Genomic DNA, 24,502 nt, shown 5'->3' on the forward strand with positions numbered 1-24,502 from the left:
CCTGCATTATTATTTGAACGGTTGAGATAGCAAGCAAAACACCAATTTCCATCGTGCCTTGGTACACGTGACAACAGATCTTAACCAAAGTGACAGGAGCAGGGAATTAGGTAGGAAAACAACTGCAGATGCTAATACAAATCAAAGGTATCACAAAATGCTGGAGTAATTCAGCAGGTCAGGCAGCATCTTGGAGAGAAGGAATAGGTGACGTTTCGGGTCTGAAGGGTCTCGACCATAAACGTCACCCATTCCTTCTCTCCTGAGATGCTGCCTGACCTACTGAGTTACTCCATCATTTTGTGAAGAAACACCTTCGATTTGTACCAGCATCTGCAGTTATTTTCTTATATTATCCCAACAGATGATGTTTCTTTTGACTTTCCCCAGTTTTTGAAAATAGTACAGCAAACAGCATACTTTTTTTGGCTTTTATTTCTGTAAAAATGACCACATGCAGACTACAAAAAAGTCTAACAAAGTAATCACCACAGATTTTAAACAAATGAACTTGTACTTAAACATACCAGTGTCCATTTTCATTGTATAAAAATAAGGTACAATTCTACAGCAATCTCCCTTCAAATTCTGTAGAACAGAGAAAAACACAGCATACGTAATTGTCCATGGTTACCTGTACACTGTCGAATAAAGTATTTCTATATTTCTGAAAGTGTGCAAATTCTCCCTCATTTGTTTTTCCATTAATGACCTCCACAAAGCAAAAACACCCTTTAAACAAATCCTTATAAAAAGCATCATTTACAAGTGAATAAACTACAGGTTTAACGTAATTACAGGTGGGCAGCGGCCGGCCGGTCGGAGCCACTTTACCGGTGGTGCCTGCCGTGAGCCGAGTGAGCAGTACTGTGGTGCTTGCCCTTGTGGACCCTCTCGTACGAGCGCGAGCGCTCATGCCTGTCCCGTTGATGCTCTTTGTCGTGCCGCCGTCTCTTGGCGGGATCACAGCCATCCGGAGATTTACTGCGGCTGCGTGACTTCTTCCTCTTGTGCCCGTGCCGGACGGCCATCTTTGCCTCTTCCCGCTGGGGCTTTGGCTTGAGGTGTGGGGATGTGTGGTTGTGCCGATGTCGGGGCGAAGCACTGTGACTGTGGGACCTGCTCCTCGATCGAGAACTGCACGTCCCAGACCTGCTCCTCCTGGTGTAACTACAGGAAGCACAACACAATCCAATTTAAAACACGGGACCTACGGCAATAACACTACTTTAGCCTGGAGGTGGCAGGGAAGACGGAAATGTAGTACAAATAAACACGGGACTGATCCCTTAAGCCTGCAAGCATTCCGAGTATCAAAGTATTTACAAGCAGTGTGTTTTTGTAGGAGCTGCAAGGAAGATGTCATCAAGTATTGCCGTTGGCACTATTTACAATTAAAGCAGAGAACGGCACAGGAACAATGTCTGTGCTGGACATGATGCCAAGACAGACTTTCATCTGTCTGCACATAATCCATATCCCTCTCCACACCTCCTCTAAACATTGTCCCTCTCACCTTAACGCTCTGCCCTCTAGTATTTGATACCTCCATCCTGGGAAAAAGGTTGACTCTCCACCTTTTCTATGCTTCTCATAATTGTATATACCTCTATCAAATATCCCCTCGACATCCAGCATGGCAGAGATTTTCCTACTTTCTTAAATGCTCTTTTGATATTCCAACTACCCCCCCCCATTAATCTGTACACTTATTCCCAGGGTAAAACTGGCGATGCCTCAGAAATATCCCCCTTGTCGAATCCTTTCACCTTTACTGCAACCAAAATCAGATTTTAAAAAAAATCTTTAGAGTTCTGACGAAGGATCTTTGAGCCAAGATGAAAACTTCCCCCAACTGCTGCCTGACCTGCTGATACACGTTCAGTTTTTTCATGCAAGGAACAAGGAAACTCTTTTCACCTAATCAACGTTTAAATTCAGCGCCCAGCACCCCTGGGTTACAAGAGCATCAGTCCATGTGGGTGGCCACCAAACTCAACTCATTTAGTAAAGTGTAAACCCACGGATCTTGGACACTCACCTTTTGTCAGGTATTTTCCAACAGTGTAAACGGCACAATGCTTAACTTTGAGGAAACAGCTGACCGTGTTATAACCTCTTAAACTCATCAACCGGGTAAGCAAATACTCACTGCCTTCGGGGAGAATGGGATCTTGATCTTGTTCGAGATCTTGAACGACTGATGCTCCTACTGTTTCGAATTGGTTTATTTTCTTTTCTCAACCTACAGATTATGAACAAGAACTTTGAATTAGAATGTTACAGAATCTGTTAGAAACACAAGTTCAATTGAACACGTTATCTCAATCACTAAACAATCTGCACACTAGCAAAACAAAGTATAACTGAGCCTGCTATCCGACTATTTGGAACAAGCCTGCCGCTCAGCAACTGACTCTAGTGATAGAAAGGAATGATGCAAATGGACAGGTGCAGTTGCCCCGGCTGATGCTTTGAAAGACAGCATTCATTACCTACGGTTCCCAGGCCTGTTTGCCCCAATCCCTGACCACCCAGTCCCTGTGGTCTCCAAAATCACCTGCTTCGGCTGCCTGTGCTCTTTAAACTTACTGGGGCCTGCCACATTTCTCCATAACATATAGGACTTACTGTAAAATTTATTATTTAGTGTATAACATTTATAACAGGCGGATTAAATGCGATCGAATATTGATAGAATAATATCCAATGATCCAGTATATCTGCGAGTCTGGCCAGATTAAAATGAGATTTATTTATCCCAGTTTAAGTATTGCATAGAGAAGTTGCACCAATTTTGTAGCTCTTCTGAAGAGCCAATATAGAGACATAGAAAATAAGTGCAGGAGTAGGCCACTCGGCTCTTCGAGCCATCACTGCCATTCAATATGATCATGGCTGATCATCATTCCTGCTTTCCCCCCACATCCCTTGATTCCATTAGCCCTAAGAGCCAACTCTAGCTCTGTATGGGTGTAATTGGCCTCCTCATTTTGCAAGAGCACACACCACCTCACTATTTTGCATAATTTCTAATAAAGACTCAAATGGACAAATTTACTTTCTCATGACAGCCTAGGGCAAATTAGTTTTAACCGTACACACCAATTTCAAATAACGTACACACCATAATGATTTGTATACCCTTTCCAGAAGTAGCTCGAACAATAAATCTGAAACACGAGTAGCTTCAGTAAGGACACAACTACTGTAAGGAATGCCGGCAGTCAGCTTTAGGTTTTTTTTAGTCGGTGGGTCAAAGCAGAGTGAGAGGGTATAACTATTAGAATTAAATTTCAAAACCAGGAACTGCAGATGTTGGTTTACACAAAAGGACAAAATGCTGGAGCAACTCAGCAGGTCAGGCATCATGGGGAGGTGATGTTTCGGGTCTGAAACATCACCTCCCCATGTTCTCCAGAGTTGCTGCTTGACCCGCTGAGTTACTCCAACACTCTGTGTCCTTTAGAATTAAATGTTTTGTGTTTTAACACAAAATTACGAGGGGTGATAGCAAAGCACGAGTAGCTACTGACCCATTGTAAGGACTTTTATTAGCGTTCATTTGGCGTTCTTCTAGTTCCTTCTTGATAGGTTTAGGATTCTGAATTCCAGGCGTTTTGTCTTCTGTTTTAATTTCTCTGGGTGAACCTAAGAATGAATGAAAAATAGTATTCTGCTTTACAAAAGGGATGCTTACAATAAAAACATGTACGAGGTTTGTTACAGCATTACACCCCCCACACCATCACGGCCATTAGTGAGAGATAAATTAATTCATCGATGTTGGCTGACCTGCTGAGTTACTCCAGCACTGTGTTTTACTGTGTTGACATACTTACATGATTTAGATCCTGGGGAAAAGCCTCCCACCGTGGAAAGTGCAGGAGTTCCATCTGGGTTTAACCCTTTAGCTTTCAACTTAGCTTCTTGTAGTGCAACTTTCCTCTTTTCGACCTCTTTTTCCACATGCTCGTAGTTTGGCTGGTGAAATAAAGTTAGTCTTCAAATGTAGCAAAGCAAATGAAGCTATCACAGAGCGTTACAGAATGGGCGTCAAATGTTAAAACGGCAAAGTCGGACAATCAATCCTAGAAAGATAACTTTCACATAACCAGGCATGTGAGCAAGGTAAGTAAAAGAGGAAAAGAGCTGAGTGCTTGCGCCAGGCGTACAACGGGGGTAAAAAAACCTGAGTTTTGTTTGAAAATTTACACACAAAATTACCAGTTTCAAAGTAAAAAGACATTGCAAAATAATGTGAATATGTCTGTACACTAATAACATTTTGAAGCCACGATCTGCCGTGGAAGTCCCGATGAGGTTGAGATTGGCTGCCTTGCCCAGCCTGGGTGCCACATTTCCGGGGAGACTTCCAGGGCGCGGGTGGAATTTCTTGCGGAACCCCTAGCGACTTCTAGCAGAACCCTAATGTTCATTACAAGTCTATACATTGTTTATTTATTTTTCTAGCAGAACCCTAATGTTCATTACAAGTCTATACATTGTTTATTTATTTTTCTAGCAGAACCCTAATGTTCATTACAAGTCTATACATTGTTTATTTATTTTTCTAGCAGAACCCTAATGTTCATTACAAGTCTATACATTGTTTATTTATTTTTCTAGCAGAACCCTAATGTTCATTACAAGTCTATACATTGTTTATTTATTTTTCTCTTTTTTTCGATCCGATTTCTCCGTTTATTTGGCAAAGTGAAAAACACCGAAAATGGATTTTAAAAACGCGGAACTTTCGCATGCCTGTATAACTCACCTTCTTTTGTGTATAAAGTTTTAAAGTAGTGATGCAGATATCCTGGATTTCCTCTTCAGTTGCACCAAAGACCACAAACCAGTGAGGGCGATTTGGCAAAACAATCTGCAGATGTAAAGAATGAATAATTGACTGCAAGAGATTAGACAATTGTGGCCAGACCCCAGACCATCACACATACCAACCTCCCTTTCATTGGCCAGACCCCAGGCCATCACACATACCAACCTGCCTTCCATTGGCCAGACCCCAGACCATCACACATACCAACCTCCCTTCCATTGACACCATCGACATGTCACGCTGCCACAGTAAGACCACCAGCAACATCAAGAACGAGTCGCACCCCGGTCAGTCACTCCCTCTTCTGTACCTTCCCTCTTCCATCGGGCAAAAGGTACAGAAGCATGAAAACAAACTCCTCCAGATTCAGGGACATTTTCCCCCAGCTGTTATCAGGCAACTGAACCATCCTACCAAGAACTAGAGCAGTCCTGAGCTTTCTACCTCATTGGAGACCCTCGGACTAGTTTTCATTGGACATTACTGGACTTTTTTGCTCTAAACATCATTCACGTTATTCCCTTTATCGTGTATCTGTACACCGTGGCTGGCTCGATTGTAATATATCGTCTTTCCGCTGCCTGGTTAGTTAGCGTGCAATAAAAGCTTCTCATTGTACTTCGGTATAAATGATAATAAATTAAACAGAAATCCAGCAGTACTACATATGTCTATATTAGACCAGACTGCCAAATGTTTAGCGGTCACTACTTGCTCAAAACGCATCTTGCACCAGAAGATTAAAATACTTATTTGAGGAAGAATGAAGAGCTATTTCTTCACTTACTTGCAATGCTCTGGCTGCAAGGTAGATGCAAGCGCAGGCGATAGTCTCTGGTTTAAACCGGACAAATGCACTTGTGCGGAGACTATCATTCATGTAATTCCTGAAAGATAAACGGGATAAGAGTTGCACAATGCAGGAGACTTTAAGTACAAACAAGGAGACTCATTCATAGCTTTGTTATTTTTTTTGATTCATTTAAATATTATGCCCTCTGATATCTTCTGTAGACCTCAAATTTCAGATATTGCCTTTGAGACACAAGGAGCACAATTAATTTAAATTTTATTTACACCTGCACAAATAACTTGTATTCGCATCATGCAGCTACAATTTCTTGTAACCGCCACGGCAAGCCAAATCCAACCTAAAATGTTCCTAAAAACATTTGCAGCTACTATACAGTTAATGAATTCATAGAATGTCAAATACCTATAAACATAATTATCCCATTTCTAGAACTCACCAGCAATGTCAATTAAAATACATGCACAAAAATGAATCTTGACGGCCAATATTGACGTTCCCTGTTTGAGATTAAAGAACCACACCAAAGATGATTCTTCCTCAATGGAACCGCACGATGTGACAGTGCAGAGAGGTATCTTGGTCCATATTAAGTAAAACACAAATCATAGTTGTGTAAGATCCTACAACCACCCTCCTTAAACAAATGAAAATGCCCCACCAGCACCACCACTCAACCCAATAACAGGACATTCAGAAGTGGTCATTCAGATCTAACTGGTCACCATATTCAAAGTGTCTGCTTGGCCAATGGACCAACCAGCCCATCAATGTCTGTGTCATTGTGTGAAAACAGGCCCTTCGGCCCAACTTGTCCACACCGGCCAACATGTCCTAACTGCACTAGTGTAGGAAGGAACTGCAGATGCTGGTTTAAACCATAGGGTCTGAAGAAGGGTTTCTACCCAAAACGTCCCCCATTCCTTGTCTGCAGAGCTGCTGCCTGGCCCGCAGTTAATCCAGCTTTGTGTCCAACTAGACTAGTCCCACCTGCCCACGTTTGGTATCACGTTTAGGCCATTGGCATGGAAGGCCAATGAAGCAAGCACGACTTCACAAATAAATAAGAGGAACGAATAACAATCTCCAAGTGTTACATGACACAAGGGCAGGTCATCAGGCTGGTAGAGCTCCTTCAAGACTTAAAAGATGTACCAAGCTTGTTGGCACCAGTAAAGAATTTCATTTAAATAATAATCCACCAAATGGTGATTGGGCTGCCAACATATTTCTAAACGACATTTCACAGTTCATACATTGAAGTTGTTTATCAATCCAAATTTCACTAAAGACATTAACCTCATTTTATTTTAGCTGTAAACTCTCCAATTTGTCATAAAATAGTCAAAACATTCTAATCTAATTGAAAATGTTGTGGGAGCAGTTCTAAGCATCCCACGCTGTGTGAACCTAGAAGGATTATGGTTAAATCCATAGGTGGGGGAACAAGAATATACACCGATCAGCCAAAACATTATGACCACCTGCCTAATATGCTGTTGGTCCTCCGTGTGCCACCAAAACAGTGCTGACCAGCCGTGGCATGGCCTCTACAAGACCCTTGAAGGTGTCCTGTGGTATCTGGCACCTAAACATTAGTCCTGTAAGTTGCAAGGTGAAGCCGCCGTGGATTGGACTTATCGATCCAGCACATCCCACTTGGATTGCGATCTGGAGAATTTGGAGGCCAGGGCAACACAGTGAACACTTCATCGTGTTCCTCAAACTATTCCCGAACAATGTGTACAGTGTGACTAGGTGCATTATCCTGCTGAAAGAGGCCACTGCCATCAGGGAATACCATTGCCATGAAGGGCTGTACCTGGTCTGCAACGATGTTTAGGTAGGTGACACGTGTCAAATTGACGTCCACATGAATGGTCGGACCCAGGGTTTCCCAGCAGAACATTGCCCAGAGCATCATACTCCACCGGCTTGTCGGCTTGGACCAGAAGGGATGGCCTTCATTAGCCTTGGGCGCCCAACACCCTGTCGCCGGTTTGTCCCTCCTCGGACCACTGTCGGTAGGTACTCACCACTGCTGACCAGGAGCACCCCACAAGCCTTGTCGTTTCAGAGATGCTCTGACCCAGTCATCTGCCCATAACAATTTGGCCCTTGTCAAAGTCGCTCAGGTCTTTACTCCTGCCCATTTCTCCTGCATCCAACATATCAACTTGAAGAACAGACTGTTCATTTGCTGCCTAATATATCCTACCCCTTGACAGGTGCCAATGTTATTCACTTCACCTGTCAGTTTTCATAATGTTTTGGCTGATCGGTGTAGTCATTCAAGAAATTATTCCAATTAGAGATTGACAAATCTTTTATAATGGTTTAAACTTTTGAAATACAGGAATATGTAAAGCTTCTTAATACATCAACTATAATTTTAAGGCAGATTAACTTTAACTTCACACTAAGTACTGATAGTAAAACAATCTAAAGTGTGTTAAGGAGGAATAAGGATTCGTAAACTGAATCTGAAGCAAATCAAATAAATAAATTGGCACACCAGAGACGTTTGATAGACTTTGAATGGTTTAAGCACCCATTGTAGACGGATACCAAAGTTAATTCAAAGGAGATTATTTGATTCTAACCACAGTTGCTGCCTCAGTGGCAGAAACCCAGGTTTGATCCTGACCTCCAGTGCTGTCTGTCTGAAATTTGCGTGCGAGTTTATTCTTATGTCCCAAAGATGTGCAGGTCTGTAGGTTAATTGGCCAGTGCAAATCACTCCTAGAGTCAGTAGTGGATGCGAAAATGGGATAACATAGAACTAGTGCAAACAGTGTGTAATCAGTGGACTGAAGGGCCTGCTTCCGCACTATATCTCTAAAAATATATATAGGAATGAAGAAAATGGACAAACACTAGTGTTCTCCACAGGCCCAGTGTACTTCCACTGGGCCTGTGGAGGCCCAGTTGTAGGGCCTGTGGAGGCCCAGCATAGTGTTCTCCACAGGCCCAGTGTACTTTCATAGGGAATACCCAGATGATGTTTAGCAGAAAGATTTAACCATGGGGTTGAAAGTAGCCTGTAAATAAAAGTCTAAAGATGATAGAGTAATTAGCATGTTGTAAAATCTTTCCACGTGCACAGTAATGGTAATGGTAGATTATGGTAGTTTAATGGTAATGGTAGTTTACTGAATATTTGTCCCTTTCCTTCCACATGCTTTAGAAAGTTCACATTCTCAAACTTAGCTAGAAACGTTAGACAAAATGTGCACGTTGAATATCCATTTTCACGAGTCCAATACAAATCCTTCCACCCTCGCCAGACCTAGATGACATTGCCGGATGTTTTGTGACCACTGCTGTGGTTAGTTGTCACAGACGAGAGCTCGCACTTGATTGACTGAAGGGGCAACTAATCGAAGGCCCCCCTGAGGTCATGGAGATGAGAAGCTGAGTTCAGAGGGCAGAGTTCTTTGAGTTCTATGACTTACCATCATGGACTACCCTTTAATTAAAAAGAGTAGAAAAAAAGAACAAAGTTAATGGGAGTTCTCCTTTACCATAGCAAGCAAACGAGCCATGAAAACAGTAAGCAAGAAATTGTAGGTGCCGCATGCTCAAAGCATTGACAGCACGAGCAGGTATACTGAAAGGCTGCAGTGACCAAAGTGTCCAAATCACCATTCTGTCATGGATACAATCATAAATTAGTGTCAACTAAATTTTTGTCTTAAAATTTAAGCTGTTATAGGCAGATTTTTAATTTTTTGGTACTGTTTTCATGGCTACTTCAAAGAAAAGAAGCCACTTACCAAGCTGTCTGGACAAGAGTTTGGTTTCGTTCACATTCAAGGACTTGAAGATACATAAAAATAATCTGTTGGGACAAGAAAAGTTCTTAAAACAAACAACATTTGAATCCCATCTTTACCGGATTAAAATGCATGATCAAATAACTTGCCTTGTGTGGATGCTTCACATGGACACAAAATCCCAATTCTTTCAGGATTCGTCTTTCTGCCTTGATCACTTGGTTTTTGGTGTTAATGTAGTTTTGATCAAGTATCAGAGGTGTCGGACTCCTGGTTTGAAAACAAAATCACAACTATTTGCAAATCTAAAAAGGCAAACATTTGAAATCGGCTTCTACTTCTCTAAAGGGACTTTTTCCCCTTCCAACCAACCACTGGGAGAAACTCCTGTAACTGCATCCAAAGCCTTGGTCTTGTGCTGTCCATTACAAATTAAAAATCATAAAACGTGTCAAACCTGTTTTGCGGTTACCACCAGTTACGAGAGGGAAAACCAAACTAGAGTCAAACCTGTCCAAGAAAATCAGGACATTAAAAAGATAGAAGTTGTTAGAGCCATTCCAGTTAAGAAAACCCACAAGATTTTACAGCTAAATTCAAAATCATTCATATTCATTGACCTACATGGGTCTTTACACAATTATGGATCAAATTTCTGGAAAAAGTGATAAAAGCACTAAATATACAATTTTATTCACACCCTCCCTTCTGCCAGAAGATCATGGCCCTTTATTTCCCTCCCACCCCAAGAAATAGTGGAAAGAGACATCACTGGTATAGGCCTATCAGTCCATGACCGTGTCACATATAGATAAACTAATCTCCTCTGCCTGCACGTGATCCATATACAGGCCTGTCTAAAAACCTCAAATGCCACTGTGGTATCTGCCTCTGCCATCGCCCCTGGCAATGTGCTCCTGACACCCAACGCTAAAAAATCCTGCTCCGCACATCTCCTTTAAACTTTGCCACTCTCACATTGAAAAGTAATTCCTCTCATCTGACATTTTCAGCCTGGGGAAAAAGGCTCTCACTGTCCACTCTTTCTATGCCTTACGTCTCTCAGGTCTCCCCTCAACCTCTGGCTTCTAGAGCAAGTTTGTCCATCCTTTCCCCGTAGCTCACCCCCCCCCCCCCCGGCCAAAATCTGGGCACCATTCAGGTACACCTCCCCTGCACCTCCTCTGAAGCCTCCACATCCTTCCTGCATTTGGGGGAGGGGGGGAGAAGAGGGGGTAGTAACATGGTTTACTGTTTAAATCTTAAAGCAGACATTCCAAGTTTATTTATTTTTTCACAAAATGCTGGAGTAACTCAGCAGGTCGGCAGCATCTCAGGAGAGAAGGAATGGGTGACATTTCGGGTCGAGACCCTTCTTCAGACTGATCACACTATATTCCAAGTTTCTTATCTCTTGGGAAGCAAAGGGGAAATAATTCAAGATCATAAAGGCACTAGACTACAAGATCTATATAAAATCCAGAACTAAAACATGGGAGTGTAGCAGCTCTGCTTAAGCTTAAAACCTCGTGTGCTACAATGCAGTAGATAGCATCTCAGCAAGTACCTATGTCATTCTTCCATGTACCTTCTAAGAATATGTTTTTGTTATACACTGCACCAGTCAATAAAAGTATTTTAATCAAGATATTTATGAACAAAAATGACTGAATCACTTCCTTCTCCCCCCCTCACTACTCAATGCAATTGCACTTGTTTCTTTCTACCGGGTTTAATCTTCAATTATAAATCTTTGTTACTGCACAATCCCAAATATAAATAATAATGTTCAGGCCCCTTTTGTAGGATGCAAAATCCAAAGCATATTGGCATATGTGAGATTGATTTAGTTACATAATAAACTGGCCACTGTTTTAAGGGCAATCTTAATTCAATAGTACATGGTTTTGACTTGATAAACTAATGATGATTAATGAAATCAATGCAGGCCAAACAACAAAATTATTAGATCATTCCTTTTCCCTTACGAGAGAGCTTGTGAGCCACTTTGGTTTCAGAAATAATACTTGGACTTAGAGAATGAAGAAATCATGAACAGAGCACTCAAGAAAAATAGCAATGGAAATATTACATTGGTTAAAGCACCTTTAAGAAATTTAAAGATACTATTTGGCATCACAAGCATCTGCCCCTGAGCTGTGTGTGTAGTTGCAATATAAACCCCTACACAAAAAACACACATTTTTGTGCTCCTCCACACATGAATTTATGGTGTCATAACATGAATTACCAAGGCATTTAATGTCCAACTATATTCTCAGTGGTAAGTCTACACACACAAAGCTTCAGGAGCAGAAATGCAAATGGCAAGGATAGGTGCCACTAGGTAGTGCAGATGCTGGGAATCTTGAGTACACCAAGTGGTGGAGTAACTCAGCAGGTCAGGAAACATCAGTCTGAAGAAGGGTTCCGACCCAAAATGGCATCTAACAATTCCCTTCACAGATGTTGCCTGACCCGATGAATTACCCTAGAACTGTGTGTTTTACTCAAGGATACTAGACAGTTGAGCCAAAATCTAGCCCAGGCCAATCCACACACTTGGACATTACATGAATGCAGCTTCTTGCACCCCTAAAGCGTAATCTTTAATCCTTTCCAACTACACTGCTGGGTAAAATTGGCATTAGCCCATTCCTGGATACAAAGCTTCAAAGCATACCTGCAAAATTCACCTTCTCACAATGATTACAACGTGTAAATTTATCCAATATTAAAGTACACTCACCTGATAACTAGAGTGATGATGATGACGTTCTACACAAATGGTTTCCAATTCTAAACAATTAGACACTAGTTTATAAAAGGCCACAATTTACTGAAAAGCAATTTCCATTGATATCTACTGATCTTATTCTGATAATTTTCTTCCAATTTCAAAGACGGCAAATTCACTTCCCAGATTATCCACAGTATTTTACATTCATAAAATCAAATAGCTGAAGTACACCAATGATTTTCAAATCTGTAGATTAGTGTAATGGTGTCACTCATGTTATGCGTCATACTTTTGCAGTTACGCCCCATTAGCTTTTGAGTGACCACTGCTTGCGAGATTCGAGTTAGTGTAAGTGGAACGTGCAGGCGTAAGGTTGTGCTTGCTATGTAGTTAATAGTTTTTGGATTGCTATGCAGGTGTAAGGCTTCTGTTATTATACTGGTCTCCAAGTGGAGGCGTGGGTTCGAATCCCACTTCTAACACCATGTTGTGCTGACCGTATAATAACAGAAGCCTTACACCTGGATAACGATCCAAAGACTTTATTAACTACATAGCAAGCACGACTTCACGCCTGCACGTTCCACTTACACTAACTGGAATCTCGCAAGCAGTGGTCACTCAAAAGCTAAAGGGACGTAACTACAAAAGCATGACACATAACATGAGTGACACCATTACACTAATCTACAAAATTCAAGTAAAAAGTGCAGTCTCAATTTTCTTAAATATCTATACTCTAAAACTGTATGGTTCAGTAGTTGAACAGTGGAAAGTTTGAAGTTTAGAAATATGCTTTAACATTTAACAAGTGGATTTATATCTTCATCTAGCAATTATTTGAAACAGGTTTCCATAACTAATATGCCCCTCATTGAATGTGATGAATAACTTTCCTTGCGCTCTTCTTGGCACGCTGAGTCTCTTTACACAAAGATACAGCTAGTCTATAGCTTTGCCATAGTCAGTGGAATTCCAGCCAAATGCCATGCACAAATTAGAGGACTTCTTAACATATTAGCCAAGGTAAACTACTATTCCTGACTAATGCACAGCTGAAAAGTACGTGGATTATAAAACGACCTGGTCTGAAAAACAGTAATCTGATCAACAATCTAGCACTCATTTGTTGGGACACCAGGATCAAGAAAGCTGGGGGTTCTCACATAATGGAATCACCCACAAGGAAAAGTTGATGCGACCATGGATGGCAGGAACAAAGAAGACAACTGCAGTGAATAAGTTGCCACATGCTTTGTAAGCAAGCAGTGTATGGTTATAAAGTTTAAGATTAAAAAAACTGAACATTCATTCATTTAACAGGCACTACATTTCAACTCTTGCCATAAAAGCATTAGTTTTGAACATAGAGTATTGCACTCCAGCCCAATAATATTCTCAGCATGCAAGTGATCCATGTGCCGATCTAAAAGCCACTTAAATGAATCTGCCTCCACCACCACTCTTGCCAGCACGTCCCAGATGTCTAGTCTCTTTAAAAAAAAGAAATTGCCCCGCACAGCTCATTTAAACTTTACCCTCCTAACCTTAAAGCTATGCTCTCTATTTGTTTTGTTGACATTCCCACTCTGTGCAATTTATTTGTGAATTCTTCACACATTTTTTAACAAGCTACTTTATGGCGTGGTTAGGGCACCCTCCTGATGGCAGCATCGCCACTTGACTATAAATAACTGCAGGTATTGCATGCTCAATTTCTGAATGATTGAACAGTACAGTAATAGCTGTAACACTTAACAGTAAATAAGACCTTCTACATAGTTTTAGTCTAAATCTTCTTTATTTTCACCTCAAGATTACTTAGCCACTTTGTATCCTGTGATACTACACAATATAACGTTCTACCAGTGTTCTACTTTAGTCTATATATTGATGGAATAAAAGGATGAAACTAATTTTCAACTATTTAGCAGTAAACATCCTGTCCATTAAACTCTTCAGTCAAAAGGAACAGACACAGCAATTGTGGATTTCAGATTACCAATATCTAAATTTCCAAATCCATTTTACCGCACTGTTATTTCAATTTTACCGTAGGCCTGATTACTAGCCTGATCAGAAGTGCATTAAACTTTGATCTTGAAACAGTTAAGTTTTACTCATTTATTACTAGCAAACACCCTCAGTGAGTTAGTCCTAATTAATCCGTGTAATTTTCTAGTCATGTTAAATGGCGTGGGTTAGCCCGGCTGAATTTATGGTGTGAAAAGCGTTAGTGTGAACCTCTTCAATTGGCAAATTTAGGATTTACATATTAATAAAGATTAATCATTGTGAACACGCAATTCAAAGACACTAAAATTCCATTTGATATCCAGTTTAAAAAGGACAACTACAAACAAGGCACTAGGGATTTATACTGGGACTGGAAAAAATTGTATATGTAGTTCAGACGTTCCAAGTACACAGTATTTATAGTCTGCCATCAATGGAGGGTAATTTCAATTTTAGATTACATCAGATTCTCATCCAGCACAAATCAGATAAGACCCTAATAAACCAATCTAAAGCAGGAAGCAGCTCTGCTGAGCACTACTCTAATCTTAAATTAAATGTTAATTCAAGCAGCCACTCCAGCCTCATGCTGAATTTCAACTACAACTGTCGAGTTGACTTACAGCAAAACCATTTGTAACAATTTGGTGGTAATAGCACTCATGTATCCTTTAACGTAGATTTACCACAATAGTGATCTTGGCACTTCACATCAATTATTAAGAAACATTTGAAAGTTCTCTGTAAACTGTACCCATTTGAGGGTGAAATGCAGAGACAGAATTTGATGATTCGTATCGTGTTAATTAGGAAATACTACTTGGGCAGGAATGACAAAAACTAACAATTTGTTGGAAATATTAGGCAGCAAAGGATGCCAATCCACAGCTAGAATAGTTTGCACTTCCTTTAGCATAATGCTGTCTGAACCAATTACTTAGAGTAGCAGTTTAACATTTCATCCCGTAGCCACTTATTAACGAACTCCTATACCGCACTTTCCACTAGTCTTAATTACAAACAATTAACGGTGATCATGGCGTATCTATGCTGGGCCCAACTCTTCTGTGCCAGTTCCCCATAATCCCAAATTCTTCTGCCTTTCAATATTTATCCATTTCCACTTCGATATAATCCAATGATTTGGCTGTTCTCAGGGGCAGAGAATTCCAGAGCTTCGCTACCCCTAGGCCTAGAGACATTTCCACACACCACAGCTTTAAATAGCCACCCCATTGTTCAGAACTCTCCCACAAATGGAGATGCCTTAACCTCCACCCTGTCAAGCCCTCTTATGATCCTATGTTTGAATAAAGTTCTAAACTCAAAGGAATACAAATCCAAACCACCCAGCCTCCCTTGAATGCACCCTTGTCTCAGGAATTAGCCTGGTGAATCTCCTTTGCTTCCAATGCTACCACATCCTTTCTAGGTAAGGGGACCAAAACAGAAATATTTCAGATAACCTCACCAACAACTGTACAACCGTAACAAAAAACAAACAAACTCCCTATTCTTAAACCCCAATCCCTTTGCAATAAAGACCTATATGCCATTAGCTGCCTTAATGCCATTTGTCTTATTACAGACAAGTTGGCACAATAATTTTGAGTTAAATTCTTAACTTAAACTTCAAATCAGGCTATGTCGAGCATCTTAAATGTCGTCGATAAGGAGAGGACATTTTCCCTTCACAGTGAATTCCTGTCACTCATTCCAATGTTTATGAAACTTTAACCACCACCTTATAAATTGTAAAGCCAAATTAGTTTTTTCATGGACTGCAAGCTATGGTCATTACAAAGTTGTAGCCTTATTTTCAAAAAGATCTTTGATGTTAAATCATATTAGTTTAAATACATTTTTGATTATCCCGATTAGTACCTTAATCCAAGCTTACACGATCCCTACCTTTATTGGAAAAGTTTGATTCTTATAGTTTGAGTTTAGAAATGTGTGAAATTCCCTCTTTCAGAGTAAATATCTAAAACCAAGGCAAAAAATTTGATGGTACCACTTGGACAGCAAAGACAAAAAGCTGAGAATCAAGTACAGGAGTTTCTAGTTTTTAACAATTCTGCGCCCAACCTTCCACAGCCCCCGATTCCAGTGACCCGTTCAATAGGGCACTGGGTCTCCATCGGGATCAAACGGCACTTCTTATTTTCACTGTTGCCTTGTCGACAGCTTCATCTTTACGTACCATTCCACATCACCCAGTCTTTGGTAAATGTAGTTGGTCGCTGTTAGGTTGGTTGCAAGGGAAAAAAGAATAAAAGTCAATATTGCACTTTAACTTAATGCACAATAGTAAAAACGATCATAGTAAGAAGAGACCCAAGAGTAATTTTACACATAACATACATCTAGTCTAATTTATCTCAACCATTGGTTTTGGGCATCTATGGTAGTCTTCTGAAGTAATAGTCCAATTAATTTCAAAGAATGCATTATTAATCACCAGTAAAATCATTATTTGTAAAAAAGTTCACTCCACTAGGTCCTGACATCCCCATACAGCAACAGATGCCAATTCTAATGCTCTGTAGATTAACTAATGAAGTGACTGGATCCCCGCCCTCCCTCCAACCCATGTTAGGAATCATTTGTCCCATGGATTCATTTATATACTTTGAAAAGTGAAGAATGGAATTATATTTCAAGCAATTAAACAGTTGAAAGTGTACAAAAATCCAAATTCACAAAGAATGCAACATTGATTTTTTTTTTTTTAACAGTCATTCAAACTTTAGAAAGTCATTTAGTATTTGAATATCATTCTCTGCTCAATTTGCAACACGGTATATTCTTGGGTTCAGAGCTGCCTTGGAGTGAACAGGTAGCTGCACTGCACTCACTTAGGTCTTGTGCTGTTTCATGCTAATACTTCCCGACTGGCCTCCTCCAAGATGGGAAATGGCCCCACAATGTTGTATCACGAGTGATGTACACTCCAGTGAGCAAATGAATGCTATTAGGACTTTTCTGTGAGAAACCAACTTGGCTCTCCCACAACATTCAATGATTTTATCACCAATTACGAGAACTACACAAGCAATTTTAAATGCTTTGAGTTCGAAGAGACAATGCTCACTTTTTACAATGACACAAGTGCTCAGCTCTAATGGGAGAATCGGAAGCTCATAGTTTAGACACAAAATGCTGGAATAACTCAGCAGGACAGGCAGCATCTTTTGAGAAGGAAAGGGTGATGTTTCAGGTCGAGACTGAAGGGTCCCAACCCGAAACATCACCCATTTCTTCTCTCCAGAGATGCTGCCTGCCCCGCTGAGCTACTCCAGCATTTTGTGCATCTTTGGGGTAAACCAAGATATGCAGTTTCTTCCTACACTTTTAGACTGGGAATCAAGTTATTCAACTGGAGTGCAGTCGACAGAAGGAAATCCAATCTCCCTCTAACAGCAACTCTCCTACATAGTGCCAGAAGCACAGGTATCCCTGATCATGAGAGAACAGGCCAAGGAGTAAATAAAAATATTAATAGCAGAGAAAAGAATGACATTGCTATGAAGCTAAAACCTCCCAGTTTTTTGTCTTATAGCTACACATTTCAAAAGCAGTATGATTAATTTACCAGTCCTTAACGTTAACTAGTTTACAGCAAGTTTAAAGTTTTATTTTTATACAAAGTTCATCCGCAGATTAAATTGCAGAAGTCTCATTTGAAACTCAGCACTACCCAACTTTATGTTCTTAAAGATGACTCACCACAGAGTACTTTTTGTTAGACCACTTGTACCATATAAAGTTCTTCACTTGTAGACTTGACGGTGAGTATTAGCAAGCCATTTAGTCACAACCTTATCAGCTAACTCAGCATTTTCCAGCTTAGCTTACTGGAAAGCAATGGATTCTTCATGTTCAATTTGGGTCACTGTAACCAAGTTTATTAGCTGTAGTACTAAACCAGTACAGGCCTGGGGTTGAAATTTGGACCAAATGGGTCTGTACAGCTCATTGCACCATTGTTTCCCCATTCAGCCATCTGAGATTAGGTGCAACTGAAAAGACTTCTGAAAGTTTGGGCATGTTAAGGGATAACTTGCATTTAATTTACAGAATACTGAAGTTGAAGAAACTGGCTTACCTTTTGCCTCTTAGCTGGCGCAAATGGTGGAAAACATTTATCACATCTCTGACGCGCCGAGGTGCTTCTTCTATTTTTGATGCAAGATTGATGCACGCCATTGCCACAATCTGAAAAGCAATCATACTGAGTACTATATGATCTACATTGGTGTCACTTACACCATCAACTGTTGTATGCAAGGGAGCAAACTATTCTACCTTAAAATATTTAATTTATTTAATGTTGCAAAACCAAACACAATTCTTTGTGGCACAGATCAGTACTTTGTATTACGGGGAACGTATCCTCAATTATTCTAACTCTTTATTGCCATGGTACAAGTCACCCAAGAGTGACTCAACTCATAAATAGGTTTCAACACTAACAATGATCTAACATTTATATTAAAGTGCAGACTTTTATGATGAATGAACGTAAAGGGCTGCAACCTTAAAACACGGCATACAAGGCGTGACATATTACACGTGTGATCAGAAATATCTCAAATTGAGGACTGATTATTCATTAGCCATAAATAATATGTACCATGAAACCAAGAGGTTGGGGTTAAAAATAAAATCAGCTGTAATCTAATTGAATGTCCAAATAGCCTCTCCGTTTACCACTGCAATGAACCAACTGCAGGTTCATTTGTTGCAGTGCAAGCCAACCCATTTTGTTTTAAAGGTGGCAAAATATTCGAAGATAGGACTGTCAGGACTTTCTTCCCCAGGTGAAAATGTCAAGGGCTAGAGGACATAGCTTTAATGTAAGAGGGGCAAAGTTTAAAGTAGACCCAATTGAAACAGACTGATGAGTGCTTGGATTGCGCTGCCAGGGGTGGTGGTGGAGGCAGATACAATAAGGGCATTTATACTTTGGATAGGCACATGGATATGCAGGGAATAGAGGGATATGGATTATGTGCAGGCAGAAATTAGTTTAACTATGTTCGCAAGGATATCGTGGACCAAAGGACCTGTTCCTGTGCTGGTTTGGAACATTATAGACCAAGTTAGTTAGCATTTACCCATCCTGACACAAAACGGGCTGCTCAGTAATTTCCACTAAACTGCTGGCTTCCTGTCAGGTTGCATCACAGCTTGGTTTGGGAATAGCTCTGGCCAAGACTGCAAGAAATTGCAGAGTTGTGGATTTAGCCCAGACCAAACTCCATCACTGACTCCATCTGCACCATGCTGCCTCAGGAAAACAGCCCACATGATCAAAATTTTTTATCCCTCCTGGTCATTGCTTCTTCTCCCTATTCTGTCTGGCAGAAGATACAGGGCTTGAAAGCTCACACCACTAGACTCAGGAACAGCTTCTTCTACTGTTATCAGGTGTCTGAATGGTCCTTTAAGCCAGGGTTGTATCCGATTCTATCTAAATGATGATACACTACAATGCTGAGGACTATATGCTACACTCTGTATCTTTCCTTTCACCATTCCTAATGTACTTGTGTTTGGTTTTATTGTATTTATGTATTTATTTTATACATCTGATTTGATTGATGGCACCATTTAAAAAAAAACTGTACCTTGGCACACGTGACAATAATAAACCCAAACTTAAATTAATCAATCGTCCAAAATGAAAGTGAAACGGCCATGGGGTGGACCAGACTCACCTCAAAACTGTGCTTGACGAAGGACTTGGAAAAGAAGAAGCGCTGGAAGAGGACCTGTGCTGTCGCCATGGCCACCTTCAGGGAGAGAGTTCAGAACATTAGAGAGAGAAATGAGAGAGAGAGAGAAGGAAATGAGAGGGAGAGAAATGAGAAAGAGAGCGAGAGGAGGAGACAGATGAGAAAGAGAAAGAAAGGAGAGAGGGAGAGAGAAAGGAGGGAGAGAAAGTGAGCGGGGGAGGAGGAATGGGGGGTGCGGGCCGAGAAGGGGGTGAGGAGGTTGGAGATGAGGGCGAGGGGGGAGTGCGGGAGAGGGGGGAGTGCGGAGGGGGGGGGATGAGGAGGGAGGGGGGGATGAGGAGGGAGGGAGGGGGGGATGAGGAGGGAGGGGATGAGGAGGGAGGGGATGAGGAGGGAGGGAGGGGGGGAGGAGGGAGGGAGGGGGGGATGAGGGAGGAGGGAGGGAGGGGGGGATGAGGAGGGAGGGAGGGGGGATGGGGGATGAGGAGGGAGGGGGGGATGAGGAGGGAGGGAGGGGGGGATGAGGAGGGAGGGATGAGGAGGGAGGGAGGGGGGGATGAGGAGGGAGGGAGGGGGGGATGAGGAGGGAGGGAGGGGGGGATGGGGAGGGGGGGGATGAGGAGGGAGGGAGGGGGGGATGAGGAGGGAGGGAGGGGGGATGAGGAGGGAGGGAGGGGGGATGAGGAGGGAGGGAGGGGGGATGAGGAGGGAGGGGGGATGAGGAGGGAGGGGGGATGAGGAGGGAGGGGGATGAGGAGGGAGGGGGGATGAGGAGGGAGGGGGGATGAGGAGGGAGGGAGGGAGGGGGGGATGAGGAGGGAGGGAGGGGGGATGAGGAGGGAGGGAGGGGGGGATGAGGAGGGAGGGAGGGGGGGATGAGGAGGGAGGGAGGGGGGGATGAGGAGGGAGGGAGGGTGGGGGGGGGATGAGGAGGGAGGGAGGGTGGGGGGGATGAGGAGGGAGGGAGGGAGGGGGGGATGAGGAGGGAGGGAGGGGGGATGAGGAGGGAGGGAGGGAGGGGGGGATGAGGAGGGAGGGAGGGAGGGGGGGATGAGGAGGGAGGGAGGAATGAGGGGGGGATGAGGAGGGAGGGAGGGGGGGATGAGGAGGGAGGGAGGGGGGGATGAGGAGGGAGGGGGGGATGAGGAGGGAGGGAGGGGGGATGAGGAGGGGGGGATGAGGAGGGAGGGAGGGAGGGATGAGGGGGGATGAGGAGGGAGGGAGGGGGGATGAGGAGGGAGGGAGGGGGGATGAGGAGGATGGGAGGGGGGGATGAGGAGGGAGGGAGGGGGGGATGAGGAGGGGGGGATGAGGAGGGAGGGCGGGGGGGATGAGGAGGAGGGCGGGGGGGATGAGGAGGGAGGGCGGGGGGGATGAGGAGGGAGGGAGGGGGGGATGAGGAGGGAGGGAGGGGGGGATGAGGAGGGAGGGGGGGATGAGGAGGGAGGGAGGGATGAGGAGGGGGGGATGAGGAGGGAGGGAGGGGGGGATGAGGAGGGAGGGGGGGATGAGGAGGGAGGGAGGGGGGGATGAGGAGGGAGGGAGGGGGGATGAGGAGGGAGGGAGGGGGGGATGAGGAGGGAGGGAGGGGGGATGAGGAGGGAGGGAGGGAGGGGGGATGAGGAGGGAGGGAGGGGGGGATGAGGAGGGAGGGAGGGGGGGATGAGGAGGGAGGGAGGGGGGGATGAGGAGGGAGGGAGGGGGGGATGAGGAGGGAGGGAGGGGGGGATGAGGGGAATGGGGGGGTGGGGAGGAGATGAGGAGGGGGGGATGAGGAGGGGGGGAGTGTGGGGTTAGGGGGGATGAGGAGGGGGGGGATGCGAGGACGGAGGGGGGGGATGCCGGGGGTGGGATGCCGGGGGGTGAGGGCAGAGGGGGGGGATGCCGGGGGTGGGAGGGGGGGGGGATGCCGGGGGTGGGAGGGGGGGGGATGCCGGGGGTGGGAGGGGGGGGGATGCCGGGGGGTGAGGGCAGAGGGGGGGATGCCGGGGGTGGGAGGGGGGGGGATGCCGGGGGTGGGAGGGGGGGGGGATGCCGGGGGGTGAGGGCAGAGGGGGGGATGCCGGGGGTGGGGGATGCCGGGGGTGGGAGATGCCGGGGGTGGGAGATGCCGGGGGTGGGAGGGGGGGGGGGGATGCCGGGGGTGGGACGGAGGGGGGGGGGTGAGGGCGGGGGTGGGATGCCGGGGGGTGGGACGGAGGGGGGGGGGTGAGGGCGGGGGTGGGATGCCGGGGGGTGGGACGGAGGGGGGGGGGGGTGATGCGGGGGGGTGAGGGCGGAGGGGGGGACGGAGGGGGGGGGGGGGATGCCGGGGGGTGAGGGCGGAGGGGGGGATGGGGTGAGGGCGGAGGGGGGGATGGGGTGAGGGCGGAGGGGGGATGGGGTGAGGGCGGAGGGGGGATGGGGTGAGGGCGGAGGGGGGATGGGGTGAGGGCGGAGGGGGGATGGGGTGAGGGCGGAGGGGGGGATGGGGTGAGGGCGGAGGGGGGGATGGGGTGAGGGCGGAGGGGGGATGGGGTGAGGGCGGAGGGGGGGGATGGGGTGAGGGCGGAGGGGGGGATGGGGTGAGGGCGGAGGGGGGATGGGGTGAGGGCGGAGGGGGGGATGGGGTGAGGGCGGAGGGGGGGATGGGGTGAGGGCGGAGGGGGGGATGGGGTGAGGGCGGAGGGGGGATGGGGTGAGGGCGGAGGGGGGGATGGGGTGAGGGCGGAGGGGGGGATGGGGTGAGGGCGGAGGGGGGGATGGGGTGAGGGCGGAGGGGGGGATGGGGTGAGGGCGGAGGGGGGGATGGGGTGAGGGCGGAGGGGGGGATGGGGTGAGGGCGGAGGGGGGATGGGGTGAGGGCGGAGGGGGGGATGGGGTGAGGGCGGAGGGGGGGATGGGGTGAGGGCGGAGGGGGGGATGGGGTGAGGGCGGAGGGGAGGGGGGGGGGATGCCGGGGGGTGAGGGCGGAGGGGGGGATGGGGTGAGGGCGGAGGGGAGGGGGGGGGGATGCCGGGGGGGGTGATGGCGGAGGGGGGGGACGGGGATGCCGGGGGGTGAGGGCGGAGGGGGGGGGGAATGCGGGGGGGTGAGGGCGGAGGGGGGGACGGAGGGGGGGGGGGGGATGCCGGGGGGGGTGAGGGCGGGGGGGGGGGTGAGGACGGAGGGGGGGGGGGGGGTGAGGGTCGCACCTGCGGGAGCCGCAGCAAGATGCCGGCCGCCTGGATCTGCTCGCAGCCCAGGATGCGGAGGTCACTCTCCGCCTCCAGCGCCAGCCCGTCCTGCATGGAGGGAGTGGGCGACAGCTTGTCGGCGGGGATGAGCGAGTTGTCGATGGTGAGGAAGACGGCGGAGTAGAGCCTGTCGCCGATGAGGATGCCGGTGGAGCCGGTGGAGCCGCTGGAGCCGCTGGAGCCGCCGAGTCCCCCCGCGGGCGCGGGCCCAGCCGTCGCCACCATCTTGTCCCCACCGAGAAATAAAATGGCGGCGAGCCCGCTGCCGCGCATGCGCCGGACCCCGCTCCACCACCACCCCCCTCCCAACAACGCGCTGTGACGCGCCGCGCCGCCAAAGAGTCCCTCGCCTCCCCTCAAACCCGTCACTACGCCGACAGGAATCCGTCTCCCTGTCCTGCACCAAACTCTTATGGAGTTCTGAGCTGCTGGAAATGGATAGTTTATTAACCAGGGAGAGAGAGAGAGAGAGAGAGAGAGTGTGTGAGGGTGGGTGAGTGCAAGGAGCCCGTCTCTTCACTCCCATCCCTCAGGCCAAGCGGCCGGGTCTCACTCCGCCGACACGTGACGCGAGGGCGCGGCGGCCGTGACGTTAGGCCGTTTGTGACGTGAGGGGTAGGGGAGCCAATGGCAGTTGAGCATGGGGGGGGCGGCAGCGTTCCCATTGGCCGGAGCCGCAGGGTGATTTGCATATCACGTGGGTGGAGCAAGAGGGGGTTTCCCCGCCTGAGGCCATTCAGCCCGACCCTGCCCGTGCTGGTCCACACTAGACCCATCTACACCTGTCCCAACTACACCTATCCCAACTACACTGGACCCATCTACACCTGTCCCAACAACACTGGACCTATCCGCACTAGACCAATCTACACCTGTCCCAACTACACTGGACCCATCTGCACCAGTCCCAACTACACTGGACCTATCCACTCTAGACCCATCCACACTGGACCCATCTAGACCTATCCACTCTAGACCCATCCACACTGGACCCATCTACACCTGTCCCAACTACACCTGTCCCAATTACACTGGACCCATCTACACCTGTCCCAACTACACTAGAACCACCTGCCTGCCTCTGGCCCATATCTTAAGATCATAAGATCACAAGTGATAGGAATAAATTAGGCCATTCGGCCCATCAAATCTATTCTGCTATTCAATCATGGCTGATCTATCTCTCCCTCCTAACCCCATTCTCCTGCCTTCTCCCCATAACCTCTCCATATCCCTCTAAACCTGTTCTATCCAAGAGAGTCAAGAATGTTTTATTGTCATACCGGACCAAGTGGACCCGTTAGGCCCAAACCTCTCCTGCATTGGTGCAGCACCCTCCCCTCCCCTCCCTTCCCTTCCCTCC

At 45.9% G+C, this 24,502-nt stretch overlaps 1 protein-coding gene across 1 annotated transcript; it reads right to left on the reverse strand.

The window, feature by feature from the left end:
- Positions 1-431: 431 nt before the first annotated feature.
- ccnl1a (cyclin L1a) lies at positions 432-23,412 on the reverse strand. The gene is made up of 11 exons (XM_078410978.1): positions 23,098-23,412; positions 19,907-19,981; positions 18,292-18,401; positions 9,577-9,697; positions 9,428-9,492; positions 5,628-5,727; positions 4,778-4,882; positions 3,843-3,984; positions 3,537-3,651; positions 2,153-2,245; positions 432-1,170 (listed from the first exon to the last, which is right to left on the reverse strand). Exons 1-11 carry the CDS (start codon positions 23,410-23,412, stop codon positions 831-833), a joined length of 1,581 nt encoding a protein of 526 aa, XP_078267104.1. The 3' UTR covers positions 432-830.
- Positions 23,413-24,502: the final 1,090 nt, after the last annotated feature.

Source organism: Rhinoraja longicauda, chromosome 13 (assembly GCF_053455715.1).
Source record: "Rhinoraja longicauda isolate Sanriku21f chromosome 13, sRhiLon1.1, whole genome shotgun sequence".
Taxonomy (NCBI): domain Eukaryota; kingdom Metazoa; phylum Chordata; class Chondrichthyes; order Rajiformes; family Arhynchobatidae; genus Rhinoraja; species Rhinoraja longicauda.